Raw genomic sequence first — 19,641 nt, 5'->3', positions numbered from 1 at the left:
AAGAATAAGAAAAAAACTGGAACATGATTTCATGAGGGACTTTGATTGGCCAAAACGATCCTAAACATTTCCATCAGAAATTGAACTCTGTGCGCCACAAAGAGTAATAATATTAATTCGAGACTCGTGGGGCAATTAGAGGCCCGACAGGGCCGTTCGGAAGCCCATTAAGCCCATTATAAACGTCATAATTTAATTTTACGATTGCAACCGGATACTTTCGGCAATAGTCGTAGCTCAGACAAAGACGCTCCCCCAGATAAATTAGAATTAAGCAAGGCGTATCAAGGTAATATTGTAAATCTTGCCGTAATTCGAACAGCCGACGACTAAGACGTGGAATCAGCATAAATTTAATAATTACTCAGCTCTGGGGAGAGATTTTCCTCAAATGTTCTCTCCATTTCTTGTTTCGCGTTTGCATGATGACGGAGAGATTGGAAACTTCTAGTTTCGAGTGGGTATATCAGTGAGAAGTAGGTACATTTCGAACTTGGAGCGATTTATCTTGTGGTTTCGACACTGCACGTCATTAATCTGACATGGGCCGGGCGTCGGCCCTTTGACGACGTCGTCGCCGTCACCGATCGATGAATGCTTGTTGTGACATCTTTGAGGGGCCAAAAATTGCCGCCCCCCGAGGAGCAAATAAAGAAATCCGAACGGTCGTCGTAATATAATATTGCGACGACATTTCCCCAAAGGTCAGTCCGAGACATTACAAAAGGCAGTAGGCAACTAACCCCTGCACTTATATATCTTCTTCAAGGGTGATTTCGGAATATCTTTAACATCGAAAATAATACCCACGAACAATGGCGCCCTTCTTCTACCCCTTAAATGTCACAATAAATTCCGGGGAGCCGCAATTTTCTTACGGGAATAATTCATATTTTCATAAAAGGAAATATTCCTTTGATTTTGTCTCGTAAAGCTCTCAGGGCGGATTGGGCTCCCACATAAAGTAAATGTGTACGTTTGAATACGAAGGAAGCTAGATAACACAGCCCATCACTATATTTGTTTATTGCGCACATCCTGGTTTTAATGTATAAGAGGAAGTTTGCCATGCTCCTGTGTAATTGAATAGACCAAGTCTAAAATTTTATTTTTCCATTGTGCAAATAGACCATAAAAATTTCTAAATATTTGAAACGTGTATTTAAACAGCGAATGGCGTTATAATTGTCGGTTTAACGAGGTGATAATAGTCAATTTAAATATTTGCCAGCGAAAATTATTGTTCCACATACGTACGGTTGCTTTAGTCCTGCACGGTTGATTAGGTTCCAATTTAGAAAAAGATTGCTAATTTGTGTGCTCACCCACCATTAAAACCAGTTAAGGGGCACTTACTCGAGCGGGAGCTCTGGCACGCCACTGATTCAGTAAAAAGGGAGCGATATTGGCGGAGGAACATCTCAATCGAATTTGAAATATTCAACCCATTATCTGGTCGAATGGAGCGCGAACAACGTCTCTAATTCTCCCGCCCTTCCACCTTAGTAGGTACAATTAAAAAATAAATATATTCGTCGCCCCGAAGCAATTTTCCCTCAATGGACCGTGGATAATCTCGTTCTCAATCTGAACAACGTACGGAACAGAGCAACGATAAAAATAAATATAATTTTCCCCGTCGAAATTCGAGGGTTATTTATATAAGGTTTTTCACGCCGGAATGAACCGCTTTTCCGGGGAGGACCCGCTCTGTAGAATTCATTCAGATTGTCGTTTTCCTGTTCGACCGACCTTCTCTTTAAAAACATTTCGATATTTTTAAGCTGACGTTTTTCCAGCCAATCAGTCGATCGATCGAATCCGCTTTATTGTCGAAAAATACTCAAAATGAAAGGCCAAGACTAATACTTGAATCGTTGAAGAATTCTTCCACCAAGTAGCACGGTCAAGGAAACGAAAAGGACCCCAATTTTTTCCCTTTGGACCGTGGTCCCCCGGTTCTTTTGTAGAGCAAAGAAGGTTCAAACATTGGTCGAGCTGTGACAATTGTCTTTCCATCTTGCCTAAATTGGTAGCAGTCTTTCAGCTATTCTTATTTTCGCATAGATTGTTTCCTTCTGTTCGTTACATTTGCCTTTTAATTTAACCTTTAATGTTTTTAACTTTTTTTAACTTTTATCATAAAAAAAACATAGATTTGTAGGGCCGTAATTTTTATTATAATTATAATTTTATGTGGATCTTTTTTGAAAATGTTGTGTTTTTTTAAGCGATTACTTTAAGGCTCTTTCCGTTCACAATATTCCAACCCGCTCCCTGGTAATGACGAATCTTTTCTGGGCAACATTTTAAACGAAAACAGTCCTTTATCCCATGAAAGAAAATGCTTCTGGCAGACGTCGCTTTGTCGCTTCATCCCCCAAAACGGAGTATTAACTGCGAATGCAAATGCGAACGAAACAGAGTGACTAAACGTCCGAGTGCGTTACACAAACGCACATTTCAAATTCACACTCTAAAAGCATTCGGGTGGGTCTTTGGCGGCTTTGATCTCGGCCAGTGGTCCTAATTTTATTCGCTCTCTCCCGTCTAACTCATTTATCCGACACAAATGACCATTGGTCTCGGTAAATTACTTGTCAATTGCTTTCACAAAGCTCTGCAAACTTTAATTTGGATGCTAACACCCTTCTGTGCTCGACGTTTACCGATGGCTTTTCACTTGGCCGAATCTGGACTTTGTGTTTTTTGGCTGAAATTTCCCTGATGCGAATTACCCTTAAAGTCTAATATCTATTTCGGACACGTAATTTCCTTCGGAGGGCCTTTCTTAATGTGCATAGACCACAGATGTTATCTATGTCATGTCGTAGACAAAGGGTCAGGACGTGTTCAATACCGTCATATAGAGAGTTTTCTATTTTTTCCAGGAAACGAGTGCCTCATTAAATTAAACTAAAGATTGTTCGTTTATTGATCCAAGACTTGTCTTTGTTTAAGGCCCATGTTTCTCAGGGTTATTTTTACAGACAGCATTGTCTCGAACGCAAATATTGTACTGTGTAGCGACCTGAATGGATTAATAATAATCCAGGTTGAAAAACGCCCATTGTTTGGACAAGTTTAATTAGTGATTTTTAATGGGAGGCGATTGTTTGAATGCCTTTTGTTGGAATTAACAAACCTCTCCAAGAAACACGCACTCGATTACTTACCCCGGATTTTCTGCTCCTCGTGTAGTTTCCGCTCAAGATTGTCTTTCTCGCCCCGCTCCCTCAGGACGTCCATTTTCAGTTCGGCTGAAAAAAAAAAACTTTTCAATGCAATGGGAATTAAAATTCACCCTCAAGGCCATAAAAATCCAATATCACTCTAAGTCGGCGGTTTCGCTTTAGAAAGGACATTAATTATTCAGGTTTAATTGCCCGAGCCCATCGTCACTTAAAAAGGGCTTGGACTGCAATTTTCATGACAAATTTGCTTGAAAGGAAAACTCTGCTTAAGCTTATTTGTGTAAAAGCGCAAAAAAAACATATTTCGCGTTTCTTAAACGATCAAAGTTTTACAAGTTCGATCAATCGACTTAACTCACTTTATAGTCCATTTCGGGATCAGATTGAACATATTTGTTAAGACCGGGGTTTCCTTCGTTTTGTTAATCTTCATGCGATTAATCCGCATGTCAATAATGGAACAAATTTAAACCCGCCAAATAAAGTCCCTTTAATGAAGAATTATGTGGCAAATTCCGTATTAAACTGAAATTTATTGCCCGAGTCCAAAATTTTGACCAGATTTAAATACATCGATGGAGGAAAAGTTAAATTTACGTTTTTTTCCTCAGTTTTTTGGAGAGGTAGTTCACAATGCGAAAAAAAACAAATTGATGATGATTGTCAAAAATCGAAACGTCAGATTTCTAACATAACATTGTCACGTTGTAAGAGACACATAATCATACGCTTGTCTAAAATATTTCCTGGTAGTTATTTCAAACAATAGAGACATACGTTGACCGGCACGTTCACCGGATCTATCCCCATTAGATTATTATTCGAAAAATGAAAAGTTGTAATGATGAAGTGTCAATCATTTTTAATTATCACGCCAAATAAGCTCAGGAAAAATTAAAACGTTTCTCCAAAGTTTCCATGATTATCGCGGTCTCTCCATCGTTGAGCTTCAGAAACCGAAACATTGTATACGCTCAGATTGAGCATCTCCATATGTAAATACAATTGTTTCTCTTTAGCTGCATGGAGCATTACTGAATTTGAATGGACCCATCCTGGAAAATCAAACCAGCTGTCAATCATATCAGCAAACACCATTTGCATTGCCGGCACGTCAACTAATTCAGAAATCACAACAAACAATGGGCAGGCGATAACGGTCCTCGGCACTTTCGGCGTCAGTATGTGTGTGTTAACACACGTTTAGTCAAATAATGTATCTATCATTCCCCACGAAACGACGTATCACTTCCATATGTTCCATTATTTCCATATTATTCCTATCTATTATCCGAATGCGGATTGCCATGATGACTGCCAGTGGGAGGAAATGCCAAAAAATTTAGTTACTTCACTGTTGAAAGTTTTTGTCCACGATGGGAAATTTTCTCTCACTGTGTGGCGTGGGGAATGGAAATAATTTACAGAGATAGCGGTCCCTGGATTGCGTTTCCGCAGATCAACAAGTGCGACCGATTCCCGGTTTATAGAATTGGCGTGGATTTGCGAATGGGCATAATGGACCGACTACCTGTGGGCCCTTTCAATTATTATTCCTATCTAGATTGGATTTTGACTGTTCGCCGGTCTCTGGACAGCCGCCGGCTATTGTTCAAAGTTAATTTGAGAAACTATTAAAGTCCATTCGCTATGTATTTGGATCTAACTTGTTTCACAAGAAATCGTCCACTATCCATTAAGTTTACTAGCTGGGTAAAGGACAAATTCAGCAATTTGCCTAGAAGAGCGTCTTCTATTAGACGTGTCAAATGCAGGAAATTCAAAGATTTTCGCTCAACATCTCGTAACTTCGAAGAGAAATTAAAATTTTATTTCTTCTTTTGATTTTTCTTTAAAATCGTCTTTCATCTTTCGGATCACTTTTCACCAGAGGGACAATATTCCAAGCTACATGTATATGTAGGTTGACACTGAGAGCTTATAGAGCTTAGAGCTTATAGAGAAATTCCTCAAGCGTCGTGGAACGCCACTGGAAACTTCAATTTGAAGTGGGGAATTACCGAAAACTTCGAAAAGTTGAAATTTCAATTTAATAGAAAAATCGGAACACAGGGGCGTTCGTTGTTCGTTTCTGAAACTTTTACATGGTAAAAATTTTGTTAATCAGCTTGAAGTAAATTGGACATTTGGGCGATTTTCTTGGAGGACGTATCGAGAAGAAGATTTTGCGTCACAATACGAAAAACTGCGCATACAAGGAAGAAAAGGATAATTAAAACCATCAAAAAGCATATCACGAATACGGTTAGACCGACTCCAAAGTCCTGAAGCAGCAAACCAATAGCGGGAATGATGCGTCAACTTCCTGGCTTTTTCGGCAATTAAAATATGATAATTGATAAACAAGAAACGTCATTTTCCGTTCGATTAAGAGAAGCATAAACATCTGCTGACGTCTGGTTTATCTGCAGAATCGACATCTGCCTAATGGCGGTTAACAATCAATTAGATCGAAGCGATAAATCAACATACTTATTCGCTAAATTGCATCAATTAGGAACTTTTCCCCAATTATTTATATTAATGCACCATCATTTTTATTTCGTTTATCTTCGTTATTATTTTTTTCCTTTGCTCACATGAGATTAAATCGCCGAAGCGATACCGATGGATCGGCAGTAGTGGGAGGCAGCAGCAGGAGCAAAACTGCTGGTATTGTAAATAATTACAGTCGGATTGGATTTAATGAAGATGTAGAAAACAATGCTCCACTTAGCCGCATGTTTTCCAACGTGTGATACCGAAGTCAGATAAGAAGTCGCTACTGTTAAAACTCGGGCAGAGCGATTCGAAGCGCGCGGATCTCTATCGGAGCCCCATAGAGCATGGCAGCGCAGCAGCTCATTAGCGGGTGTCGCATTTACATAGAATGGTCTCCAACCACGACCAAACGGGCACCTGCTTATACCTTGCCATTTACATGCTTTAATTAAAACGTTTACTTATCTACCCGGATTATAGTCGGAGATGCTGCGGTATCGCAATTTATCGCGATATTCTGGATAATGATAAACAGGAAACTTTTCACAAGTCATAGAATTAGCGGGGACGAGGGAGAAAACCGAGTAAATCTTTATCAACCGCGAAAAATTCCCAGTGATAAATGGATTGCATTTAGGGCGGCGAGGCGGAAGAAAGGCGGCTAAATTTTCAAACGGCGATGATTCAATTTTCTTTTCTTTCTCCAGTCCTTACTTCTTAATGTAACAGTCATTACACCGAGATAAATCATTATTTACGGTGTTTTTACAAAAGGGCAGATCGCGATAGCGCATCCACCACGGCCAGTATTCATTCAAATGGTTATCGCGAAGCTGCAAAGTTGCAGACGTCGTATCTGGCAGTACCTACGCCGTTTTAGATATTTTAAGAATTCCTGCTTCGGTTCCGAAGCAATAACCGCAATATTTGGTTTGGAGATAAGGCGGCGTGTGATCGGCGGCCTGGACAAGGCCAAGAAGAGCTTTACGCAGTACTTAGCGCAGTTTATGGCCGCAGATAAGGCCCAGAAGAGTTTCTGTGTTGGGCGGCGTGGCGGTACTGCCAAGGTGGCCAGATACGTCTGCGGATCGTTGACGGATTTTTATTTATTTTATTATTCTCGCCTCATTTGAACTTTTGCGAAAAGAAAGAGATTTCTTAATGAGGACCTCTTACTTGTTTAGTTTTTACTTCGATTCATCCGCACTTATCGACGTCGATCAAGCAACCAGAAATTATGTTTTAACCAATGCCCCCCTAGTGAGTTTCCATATTTACTCGGAAATATTTTGAAAAAACCTGAAATTATGTTTACTAGAAGATTTATATCGTTTAGAAAATCGATTGGGGCAAAGTCCTGAATGAATGGCGGTTTCTTCAAAACGTGAACGCAAGTTGTACTCGGCACTAACCCCTGTGTACGGTTAATTTTCGTTGATTGAGAACTTCTTTTACAAATTCAATTGCTCCGAAGACACGTTAAAAAGGCTCATTTGAAAAGCGTGAGCCATGAGGCAGTCGGCACGTCTCATCGATCACAGGCGAAAGAAGCGCCGTCGGTGTTTCGTAATTTTTTGATTAAATTTCCATGAATGCGCAGCAGAGCAACTAAGAAACGAGCTTTCCGTTTCGATATCAAAAAACATTCAAATATTTGCACAAATGATTATTCCATTAAAATGAAATTTGCTCTCAGGTAGGGACGAGGGGCTTTTTATTCAAATTGGCTTCCTCGGGGGTAATGTTATATAGGTAGGGGGGAGCTATTGTTCTGCGACTGATGGAGAGAAAAATGCTCGGTTTCTTATCCTAATCCGACACTTGTTTGTTTTTTGTCAAGTCATTTCCAATGGGGAAACGAAGGGGGGATTTTTCTTCGGGGGGAAATCAATTATCGGCGAAATCGAGATGTCATGCCGCCAGGTTTAAACGGACCCGACCAGAAATCTCGATTTGTTAACTGGAAATACGACCTGAGGGCCATTTAATCACGCAGGCACATGTAATATATTAAAACATAACAAATATAAAGGCAGATTGGCCTCGTAGGCGGACAATGTGTATGAAGTAGTCCAACCGCAGCGGCGGTCGCTAGTGGCTATTTGGAATCATTCCCGACTGCTACCAATGTTGGTTTATTATTATAACCGAAAATTATGACACCGATCGTTTGTTATATCAACAACTTTGTTAGGAAGCGCCTTGGGGACTCGTTTTACACTGCTCCACACACCCAAATTACTCATCTGTGCTGTTTAGCTGCCTACTTACAGAGGTGATAGTTTAATAAAACCATAACCAGCAGTTATGAAATTGGCCATTAGTTATTGAAACGCATATCGTCACTTTTGGTATCGTTTTTATGTTTATAAGATATTTAATTATGGCTTTTGTCGACCATCGATGAGCCACTGCCAGTTAATGGTTCATTTAATCCGGGAGGTAATCCGTCCAAATATGTCGTAAGTCGATCGTTAAAAAGTAGCCTCACTTAATCAAACTGTCCCAAGTACGTAATAATAATAACTTTTCCCGAAATAAGTATAAATTTCCCAAGGCACCGCAAAAGGAAACTTATTAAAAAGTTATCTGTTCGGGAGAGGGGCCTAATAACTTTTTAGGGCCCCCGCTCCTCTCGGACCCGAAAAAATTACAAACCGCCGACAATTAGCAATAAAATAAAAGATAATACCCGGACGACAGCCGAAAAATCCGCTTTATAGCAATTTGGTGTAATTGCGGCCTCGATATTAGCAATAAGCTGATTTTTTATTCACCCTCGCTGTGGCGCCCGGACCTGCTGCCCTCAATCATCCCCCGAAAAGAAGACATGGCGCGGAACAGTTGTTAACAAGGAATTTGGACCTTTATAACCAGAGTTTTAGGCAAAATTTATCAGTCTAATTGTTTAAATAAACAAATGGTATTTTTCTGGGGCTTAACCACGACTCTTTCGGTAAGCATAAGATATAAGTGATCGATTAAACGCCCTAGAAATTTGCAAATAAGTTCTTTCGTAGTTCCCCATAAATAATAATCCAGTGGGGCAAGATCTGGTGAACGTGCCGAACAACGTACGTCTCTATTGATTGAGTTTTTCAGTCTTGAATTTTGTGGAGAAATCCTTTAAAACGCATATTGCCCAGGTCTGAAATATTTTTTAGGAGAGCCATTTCAAACAACTGAGACACGCTTTATCCGGCACAATCACCAGATCTATCTCCCCTAGCTTCATAGTTGAGTTTAGGAAACGAACAATCTGTATACCTCGAAACATTAAAGGAGATTTACATTTGAAATTTCGGTTGTGTCTCAGCTCATGGTAGCCACGGTGATTAATTTATAAGTAGGGTTGGCCTGAGCAAGTCCTAAGCGAAATTTTTAATCACCGCCCCTTGCCCCCAAGAAAAGTCCGTCGCCCTTCTTGATCTGCCGCCCAATCATGATGCCCCCCCATGCATGGCCGGTACTATTTTATAGGCCTCAAATGACGAAGATTGGGGGCAAAAATAATCCAATTTGTATCAATTAAACCATTAAGTTGTCACTACAAATCGTCGATAATAACCCGTAGATTCCTGGTTAGTAATCAACTTGCCCACTGGGCAGCAGTGGCTCACTCTTCGCCCCGTTTTTGCATATTGCCAGTGTAAATTTATTGACGATTATTGATAGGAATTTCTGAGCAGGTGCAATGAAACGATTCCTTCATACGTTAACGTAATGGAGAACTTCCATACTCTAAGGATCTAAATTCATCCCCTCGTTTGGCTGATGAGCCGGGGGGCCTAATCCGCAATTCTTTTCTCCCATTGTCGTAAAGAACATTCTCATCCAGTGGCAATTCTTATTAGAGCCCATACATACGCTCCGTCGTCTTATAAAAGGAGAGGCAATATCCGAAACATAGTTACATATGCAAATTGGTTACCCAACTTATTGTCGGGCTTGCTTACATATCGTAAAGAAAGATATACATGGTAACTGCGGTTTATAGGCCCTCCACCCCATCAAGCCTCGAATAAAGTTTTGTTATTACCCGCCGAGCACGACGGCATTTTTATCAAGGTTTATTTTAAATTCCCGCTAACATCCCGCGGGACGCATGTGGATGTGGAAATTTTCAAAGTTACACTTTTAATTCCCGTATCTTTAATATATGACGTCGTTGCCTGAGGGCCTGGAGATCACTCGCTCTGCTCCAGATTCCGGAATTATGCCATTTTTTGAATAATGTTTGCACCAGGCTGATAATACAAGCGACGCGATGTGCAAATATCCACCTGTTATTGTTTTAGTACCCCGGTACTATTGATTTTGACTTATAATCTTGAGCCTTTCGAGGCAACAAACAGCAAAAGCTTTTAATCATGTTTACCCAATTTATCTGCCCGGGCAAATAATACGGGAAATGGAAATTGATATCTATTAATTTTGTATTTGTAATATGTTGTTCGTGGCATAGATAAGACTGGGATTGATGTGTAATTAAAGGCGGCAAAGGGCTGATACAACGTGTCCTAACTTGAGGCGGATGCGGCCTGATTTGAGCAGCCGTGCGTTGAAAATCTCCTTCAGCTTTTTATTTGAATTAAATTAGATTTGTTTAGTGATTTGTCACCAAAGGTTAGTTCCGATTCGAAAACTTTTTTATGTTTTAATTCGAATTCTTCAGACAGCGGACGGCGGAGGATCTAACAGTGCCGTGCCGGCACGCAACTGTTGTGCTGCCGTGCGTTAGCAACAAATGTCATTCCAAATATGTTTATTTCCAGATGCAAACGTTTTTGATTTTATCGTATTTGCGTGTAAATCTTAGCTGCATAGCTAATCGTGGATAATCCAGAAAGGCGTTAAGACACTTGTAAGCCATATCCATTATAGATTTAAAGAAGAAACGAGCATAAAAAAAGTTCAAAGAGCCTTTGGTTAATCTATTGAAATTGAAGTGTGTAAGCGAAAATGAAAAACAACGAAAGAAATTTATATTAATCATGCATTTATTCCCTACTGTATGTCACAATGGATAGAAAATAGGGCAGGGGCACTGACATGACTAATGTGACAGGGCCGGCACAGGGGCGGGCCCTGCGCCAACCTTGTCACATCAATCAGATCTAGCCCTTAATTGCTTGACTTACTAACCCAAACTAACCTGCCAAAATATCTGATTGTCTGTTAATGATAATTTTTTGACTGAGATTGCTCATATCGATTTTTCGAAATTTGACATGCCATCAAAATTTACAAGTCTTCTGCTGAGCAGGGCGGTATGGAATAAGTAAATTCTTGTGTGGTTTATTTGAATGCGGGGAAGCGGCCCAAAACTGCCCCCCGGGCGCTTACTTAGGCTTTGCTCCCCCGCACCCTCCACGACAGACCCAAGTTTCCCCTAAGCGGTTTATAAGTTCGAATCTTGATGCCTCAGAGATGGAAATTTAATATTTTAATTGTACTAATCGGGATTATTTTGATATGTATTGCCTACCCGTCGCCTTTCGGGATCGCTCTTGATGGAGAGGGGCTGACATCGCGTCGACAGCCAAATGGCAAAGTTCCACGTAGGTTTATTAAAGGAGAGCGCTTTCTCCATATTAGTCCGAAGAGCGAAAAACCTAAGGAAGGCAGAGAAACAGGTGTTGGAGCGATAAAGCTAACTGCACCTTATTAACTCCCCTCAAAGAGACGAAATATCATTTAATATCGGAAGAGATGCCAATAGTAATTTGGGCCGATTATTTTGAGGGCCAACCAATCAATCCCACCATGTTATTACCGAATATCAAATTACGCCTCTATATCATTTCCAGTCCACAAAAAGTTAAATCCTAAATGGGCTCGATTTCGTGCATGGGGTCATTTAATTATTGTTCTTCGGGAACATGTTAAAAATTGCCTCCTTTCGATGTAATTAAGTGGGGCTGAAGCGACACCATTATGGTTATGAGGTGGCTAGATGTGACACCCATTATATGCATCAAATTGATTATTTTCAACACATTTTGCTTTATAGAAACTATAGAAAAATTTCGACATTTTTGAGGCGCTGTGCAGTATGCACATAAGTCGATTGAAAGAGGCCATGCATGGTACCTTTAATGCAAGCTAGTTGCGAAAGCGAGAAAGGGGGCTTCGACGTGACCACATTAGTAATCTGCGAAGAAATACCACAATGTATGTGTCCTTCTCGTAGGACTAAAGTAAGATGATTTCAGCTCGAAGTACCAAAGTTCCTACATTTCGCAGACGCTACCGGTATAAGGGAATGAACAGAATGACCGCCAAGACAATTTTGGGCTGGATAATGACGATTGGACCACCTTGAGTGAGCAGTCTTGGAGGCATAGTTCCGTGCAAAAATAACCAACACCTTTTTTAACATTAGCTAAGTTTTACTGGAAAACGCTAATGATTTACATGTTAAACAATATGGCAAAAATCGAGTAATAATGAGACAGTGCAGGTAACTCGCCACTCTGCAAGACCAGTCGTACTAGATCCCCCAGAGGGGGTTTCTATTCCCTTATCAACAAACATAACAAAACACAGTCTACAGTGGATGGCGCGGTTGCCACGTCGACTTAGATTTCATAAGACACAGAGCTTAACATGCATATGTATTAGAAAATAAGAAAGACATGGAGCTGTAGGTTAATTACAGAGAATAAGTTTTAATTGGGTTTCCAAGATTTCCCGTGGAACAGGACACTGAAAAAGTCCAAAATTAATCTGAATTAACCTGATCGTGTGGTTAACCCAGTCGAAAAAATTCGTATAGAACAACACTACTTGAAATTGAGCTGGAGCGAATTTCAGACTGATTCTACGAGAAATTTAGGAGATACAGAGACCTCCACTGTTGACCTCTTGGATCGTTCAAATGCGGTTTGGGGAACCGAAAGTAGTAATCAAACTGATTCTGTATTTGGAAACTAATGAGGATATAGTTTGTGCGGATTTATTGAGCTCATCAAGACATGTTTTGGTGCGTAAGTCTCCGAGGTGTTGGAGCTTAAGATTTTCTCCCCTTATTAGGAAATTTTTCGGATATTTTTCAGCTTTTATCAACAAATTTGGGTCTCATCCTGGAAATAGGCACTCGAGAACACTAGATGTCAGAGTAGCTCCGGGTCCCAGAAATACTAAGTAATATTAACGTCTAGTCTCTGAAGGCTTGTACACAGATTCCGGAGATGTGGCTGCTTAAAAGCGGCAAAAAAGCGAGCTTTCATTCGAAAATTTTGTGCTTAGTAAACATAAACCCAAAAAAACTGACCCATTTAACGGTTTTTTTCCTTTTGACTAAATGATTGATGGGTCTGTTGGCCATACGAGCATCGAAAGTCAAAAATAGTCCCTAATTGCACCCGCAGGGCCGGGCTGGGCTATCTTAGCGATCTCCTAAACGGGGCGGCATTAAGACAGCGGTCCATATGGGCGATTATGTAGATTGCCCTTTTCGGAAAGAAGTTCGGATTTTCGGTCGTAAAATTAACAAAACAAAAAGATAAAGGCCCGACGTTTTGGGTTTTTATAGTCGCATGTTTCATTCGGGGAATGCGGTCCATTTACATGATGTACGGTTTATTGCCCTGCAGAACATATTCTTGTGTAGTACAACAAAAATTGGCAAACCACATTTTTTTAGTATGGAGAAATAACCGCTCATCAATATCCGAAAAGATCTCTTCAACACTCTTCCATCTAGCGATTTTAAACGTCCAAAAAAAAATGTAGAGATCTTTTGACCTTTGAGCAATCGTGAAGCATTTCTGAACTCTTGATTAGTGGCACATAAAGGAACGACTTTGTTACTAATTGTAGGTTGTTAAAAGGTTTTTGATTTACGATCGATAGAGAGTGGTACTACACTTTCCTTGCGTTCTGCTCGCTATCACCTACTGATCAAAGCAACAGCGGTGGATTTCGTATCTGTTTTGAGTACTTTATGGGTAACAACTGCCATTAAAGGTTCTGAACCAAAAATCTAAAGGAGTTTGCCAATTTTCTTCGTCTTGAGGGTTGGGGCAATTAAAAACTTGCACTTTTAAATAATTTCGTTTATTTATTATTTTATGAATTTTGAGAGATAACATTTTACATCACACTTAGTATATCTTATCTAACAGAGGTTTACTGATCAATTTAGGGTGGGAAGAAAATTTTGATTTTCTATTGAGGTACTGTCGTCTAATGCAGCAATGTTGGATCGCGTCCACAGCAATTACCAACAATCAAATATTTACAGAGTCGCATCAAAATTTCCAGCCCATTTTTTACTATTTATTTATTATTATTTATAATAATCGTTATGTATATTCGTCGTTAAATAATAATAACATAAATTAACTATAGGAATTCAGTTAAATAAATCAAACATATCTACTCTAGTCGCAATGGCACATATTTATATAATATGCTAACTCCAGCTGACAGACAACAAAATCCATCACTGTCGCTTGTCAGGCCCATAGCGGTAGCCCCCTGGCGGCAAAACCACTCTCCACACAAGTCTCAAATGCGGAGATATATTACTCAGTCCTCGTAGAACGCTACTTGTCAGGAAAGGTGTGTGAAAAGCGGTTTTGCCCTGTGTGTGTGTGTGTGTATGTGTGTATGTATGTGTGTATGTGCGTGTGTATGTATGTATGTATGTCTGTATGTATGTATGTATGCATGTATGTATGTATGTATGTATGTATGTATGTGTGTATGTGTGTATGTATATAGACATGAATGCATGTAAACTGCTTCGAACACGAGAAGCTTTTACATAGTAGAACAATGTACAGGGTTAATACAGAACCAAAATGGTCGATATGTCCACGCTATTTTATATTACACAGTGAGATTGTACAAGTCTAAGAGTTAAAAAGGAGATCAAGATACTGCAGGATTTTTTACACAAGTCACCTAACGCTCATTGAAACCAAATAAATAAATATGTACACGCTTCTTCATCCCTATGTAAACAGACTAACGAAGTTCACTACAAACACAATTAACTCTTGTGCGTGGCCGCCAGGTACATGTAGTACTGGGCGAGGCTCAGCAAGTACACCATGTTACTATTTGTACCTTTTTCGTAGTTGATCTGTCGTTCCTGCTGGCGCGCATTGTCCGCCGCCACCTTGAGCAGACCCTGTATATTCCTGAGGAGGGTTTCGGTGGACGAGATGCCGGGATCGGGCACCGGCCCGTTGGCGTTCGCCACTGCGCTGGCCAGAGTCGAGTAATTGAGGGCGGCTTGTTGGTGGGAGTCGCTGCCAGGGGCGGCGGGAAGCGGCAGGTCCCCATCGTCCATGTCTGAAAACAAGAATAATTCCGTTAAAAAAAAGATTAGACGATTGACTATCGGCATCTGACAATTGGCTCAGGACGTTTGCTCTCTGAGTCACTCACTGCGGCACAACTTTTTCTGTATTTTTAATGGCAGGATTTCATTGAAATTTCTCGAATGACTAAACCACAATAATTCTCCCAAGATTGTCTTCAACTCGAGGAAGAATTTAACCAACAAAACTAATCCCAGCCAGCATCAAGATAGAGTTAATTGCGCCTAAACGTAGCCTAAGTATTGGTTTGTACACTTGTGCATTTTGCATCAATTTTCTTTATTGCGCGACCGGGCCTTAATGGGTGTTATTATCGTTTATTTCCTACATCGACAGTACTTTTGAGTTATTACTTTACGTCAGCCGTTAATATGCCCATTTCATATGAGAATGGTTCCTGACTTATTGATTGCTCAATCGTACATCAAAGCCTGTAACTAGTTAATTATTGTCGTCTAATGGCCATCACAAGAGCGAAATTTAAAGTGCAAATTACGTTTTTTATTCGTTAATTGGCTGAGTATAATTCAGGTTAGTTATCAGCGGTGATTAATCAAGCCTGCGGAGTTGAGCCGTCAAAAGCGAGAAGAAAGAGCATGTCAAGAAGCCATCTATACCTCCTCGCTTAACAACATTCCCATGACCGAAAACAAACAAATTAGCCGGACATATTTCACGACTTCAGCTGGACGTAAATGTTGCGCGGCCATGGAAATTGTTGCTAATCACGTACCTTGATCCTTCTCCTCCTCGTCCTCGGGTTCCGAGATGTTGTCCTCATCCTCGTCCTCCACCGCCGATCTGGGGGAGCGCGGAGAAGGTGGGGCGTCCGGACCATCGGCCTCACTCCCCGAATGGTCAATGTCCCCCAGGGATCCGGCACTGCCTCCCCCACTTTTTGACAGGTTCAGGACCGGACTGTGTTCAGTCGGCGAACCTGCAAGAGAAGATAACACTTGGTGAAGGAAAAAACGGACTCCCGGAAATTTATCGATCTAAGTCCCACTTTTCAGGGCCATTAATTAAATCGCCTGCGAGTTAACAGCACTGGCCGGTGGTTAACTTTTTATTTATTTTGTATCGATCGCAATACGAAGGCATCCCGCTGTCAAAGCCGAAGATTAATGTAAAATATTGCGGCTTAAATTGCAAACGTTCTTCGTCTTCTTTTGCTTGTTTGGGCTTATTATTTCGGTGCGAGGAGCCTTTCGATTGCGGTTTTCGAAGCCGGAACGTCGCGGGTATTATCGGGAGGTAATGAGAGTGTCAGCGGTACCCGGAGATTATTACACAAGGGGTTATTACGCAACGTGTTCTTCAAACTTACCATTTCTGGGGCTGCTGAGGTCCCTGGGTTTCTGGTCTAGCGGTATGGGCCTTTCGGGATCGCACCTCTCCTCCCTCAACCTGCAACAAAACGGTCCTCATAATCTCGGATTTTATCGGGAGAAAATGGGAAAACTTAATATTAAATCCGGCGTAAGTTATGAAATCGGGGCACGTACGCGTCCCGAAAGTTTCCCACTTTGATTCGAAACGGAGTAATTTGAAGGCAACCGTCAGCTGATATCAAAAGCATCTTTCGTCAAGTCGGGATACATTTATCAAGAAAACATGATACGTCACAGGAACACATGCACGATGGCTCCAGAAAACGGAAACTCGATCAATCATCGAAAACGTTTTGTATGAAATTGAAAATTTTATACGTGATAACGTTAACACATAATCAAACTTGACATGACCAAGGGAAAGTACATCTGTTTTTCTTATTAAAGCGCTGCCAATATTCCGGGGCAGATCTCATAAACGGGGATTTGGGGGGCCGTTAATGGATCTCCGCGGGAGTCCTCAGTCTTACTTTAAGCGTTTTACGTTTGTAAATGAAAGCTTTGATGGGCCCTCCAAATGCGCTTCTCCTCGGAATTACCCGAATGAGAGAACCACATCAAATCATCCTTTTTGGCTCATAAAACCGCCACACCCTCAAAACGCTTATTTTTTCGTCTCCTAATTCGCTAAAATCGTATCTCCACACCAAGTCCACACCTGAGGTCCCAAGTTGGGAGTAATAAGCTGAAATTGTAGCAATAGCTTCCTGCACCCCTCCCGCACATCCCTCGGTAGATGGGGCTCTTAATGTTGTTCTCCCGCGGTCTTAGCGAGCGGCTTAAAATATTCATCGTCAGTCAGGACGTCTCTAAAAGCATTTGGCCATTAAAAAATTAAGCGATGGCTTTCTATTACATTACGTATTATTTTATGCGCTCCGCCGCGAGGTAAATGGAGAAAGAAATCGAAATTAAGAACGACTTTTATTACTTATCTTTAGAGGGGAAGAAACCACCGCTTCCTCGAAAACTAAACCAAATTTAGAGCAAATGCTCGGAAAGTCCGACTTGATGATGAATACTTAGAGTCGAAATGTCGTCTCAGGAGTAACTTTAGAAAACTTCAAATTCGCAGTTCAGCATTCGGAAATATGAAGTAATTCATAAACTCCCGGACTAAGGACACCGTTGAATATAGATTAGTTACTCAACACACAGGTGGCGCGTCGATACAATGCGACACAATACCTTACCGTCGCAAGCTGATAAGGCGTTTACATATTTCAGTCGTATAATTCCCAAAGCTAGTCATATGGGGTAGAGGTGGTCCAATCTCGATAGGTTACTTCAGTGTTAATATTTGAGTCTTTAGATTCCATGGAAACAATTTTGTCAAGGGTAACAACAGTCGAGAATTACGGAATCATCTGGGATTTTTTCTGTATGAATAAACGTAACGACTACCACAACGCAGGCCATTATCTCTCGTCGGTTTCGAATAACACCGATATTCGTAGCCATCCTTCTTAAATTACTCCTAAACAATCTCCCTGAGGAGTTCGTCGAGCCCGACCCACCATCCATCGCCACAACAATAATTAATCCGCATGTAAATAATTATAAAGAATCATATTTTAGAAACAAAAGTTGGTCGTTACGGGGAGGGTCGTTAGTGTCAGGGATGTCGGTGCCCCCCTTGACAGTTGACACTCGATACGCGATGCATTTGTCTTTTGTTTGGGTTCGGAGTAGGGGGAATTAATTAATTTTTCCCGCGACGTATTATTTAGGTATAAAGGTGCAGGTTTTATTTAATGTCCAATAAAGTCGGAATTTTAAAAAGTCGCTCCCGGTGCAGAAGGGACGACACCTGGATATGCCATCAATGTTTGGATTCGAAGTTTCTTTCCGTTAATTAAATTATTTTCGGTATTTATTGCCGGTAAAAGCGGGCGAGTCCGGGCCTGAATTATTAAGAAGCAAGCAAGATATTCCCGACTCATTGTTTCTTTTCCAGTAGTTTAACCCTTGCTTTGATGTAATCATTGCCCCTCTCGTCGACTTGTTTCATTATTATTTCATTATTTTCATTTCAGTTGCAGACGCGTTGTTTAATATTCTTCGGCGTAATGGGGAATTGAGGGAGAGGCGGGATTGATAAAATTTCAGGTAAAGGGTGGAGATGCTCCTTATTAAATAACTTTTCAATTGATATTAATGACTCGTGGATTATCCGCATGTAGGCTAGTGAACGAGATTTCAAGACCGTGAAATCGGCGAATAATCCTTTATTAAAAATAACCCACTGAAAAAGTATTAAATATCAATCCTCCGGTCGGGCTACAAAGAAACGAACCCGTGCGACACTCTTCATTTCGGAAAACAAACACTCTGGAAATTTTAATTAACGCTAGATCCAGGACTTAAATTCGGACGGACATTGAGAATCCCCCCAAACCCCTGCCCGTTCTGGAACGAGGGCCATTCTCTTAAAATTAACACATTCATTATGACCCACAGGGCCATTCGCTTAAAAAGTAATAATACGCGAACGCGAAAAAGGAAAAGAGGATCTTCCCAAGGACAATAAATTTAAATTTATCTTATTGCAGTTATTCGCCGAGAAGAGCAAATTGAAAATGATTGCAGGAGCATATCGTATAAGAAGTCATAAAGACTTGTCTGCCTATGGAGGGAGTTATAGCGGCATTATTTGATTTTACATATTATTTGTTATTCCTTATGGAATGGTTTTATGGCCTCGCAATTTATCACCTGCTTTATTGCCCCAAAGCGGTTTGGCGAAAGACGATTCACTGGAACCATCAAATTTACGAGTCGCCACTTTGTTGCATCTATAGTTAAGTGACTCTAGGTTCGACTTCGCATAATACACAAATTCGTAATAAAAGGGAAACTGAAGTCGGTCATTTGTCAGCAGGAGTCGCAGCTGCGAAATTCCGACGCTGCAGCGTTTTAATTCAGTTAGCGGGCGCGTTTTTGGGTCGCTTTAAAAATCATCAGCCTGTCTACATTTGTTATCCTGTAATAAGAAAAAAGTGTGCAGGGGGAACACGCCCTCTTCGTACATGCACTACACACTGAACTGTCTACACGCATTGCCAAATTTCGAGATACAACTGCCTCGTTTATAAGCGGCATCTGGCCTTGTTAGGGGTGAGAAGGCCCTTTTTGCCGCTTTAAATGCAATAAAACTTAATAATTAGTTTAATTAAACCAGAAAAAAGTTGCATTTATTTGCAGTTAATTCTCACGACG

At 40.7% G+C, this 19,641-nt stretch overlaps 1 protein-coding gene across 2 annotated transcripts in view; it reads right to left on the bottom strand.

The window, feature by feature from the left end:
• dac (dachshund) overlaps positions 1 to 19,641 on the bottom strand; it is an 85,146-nt gene that overhangs the window by 17,740 nt on the left and 47,765 nt on the right. For both annotated transcript variants that reach the window (XM_066401097.1, XM_066401098.1), the window contains exons 5-8: positions 16,359 to 16,438; positions 15,765 to 15,968; positions 14,775 to 15,002; positions 3,177 to 3,260 (exon numbers count right to left, since the gene is read on the bottom strand). In XM_066401097.1, coding sequence (XP_066257194.1) covers positions 3,177 to 3,260; positions 14,775 to 15,002; positions 15,765 to 15,968; positions 16,359 to 16,438 — 596 coding nt within the window. The remainder of the gene's footprint in view (positions 1 to 3,176; positions 3,261 to 14,774; positions 15,003 to 15,764; positions 15,969 to 16,358; positions 16,439 to 19,641) is intronic.

The sequence above is a fragment of the Euwallacea similis genome, chromosome 22 (assembly GCF_039881205.1).
Source record: "Euwallacea similis isolate ESF13 chromosome 22, ESF131.1, whole genome shotgun sequence".
NCBI lineage: Eukaryota > Metazoa > Arthropoda > Insecta > Coleoptera > Curculionidae > Euwallacea > Euwallacea similis.
This window is presented reverse-complemented; position numbering and strand designations above follow the sequence as displayed.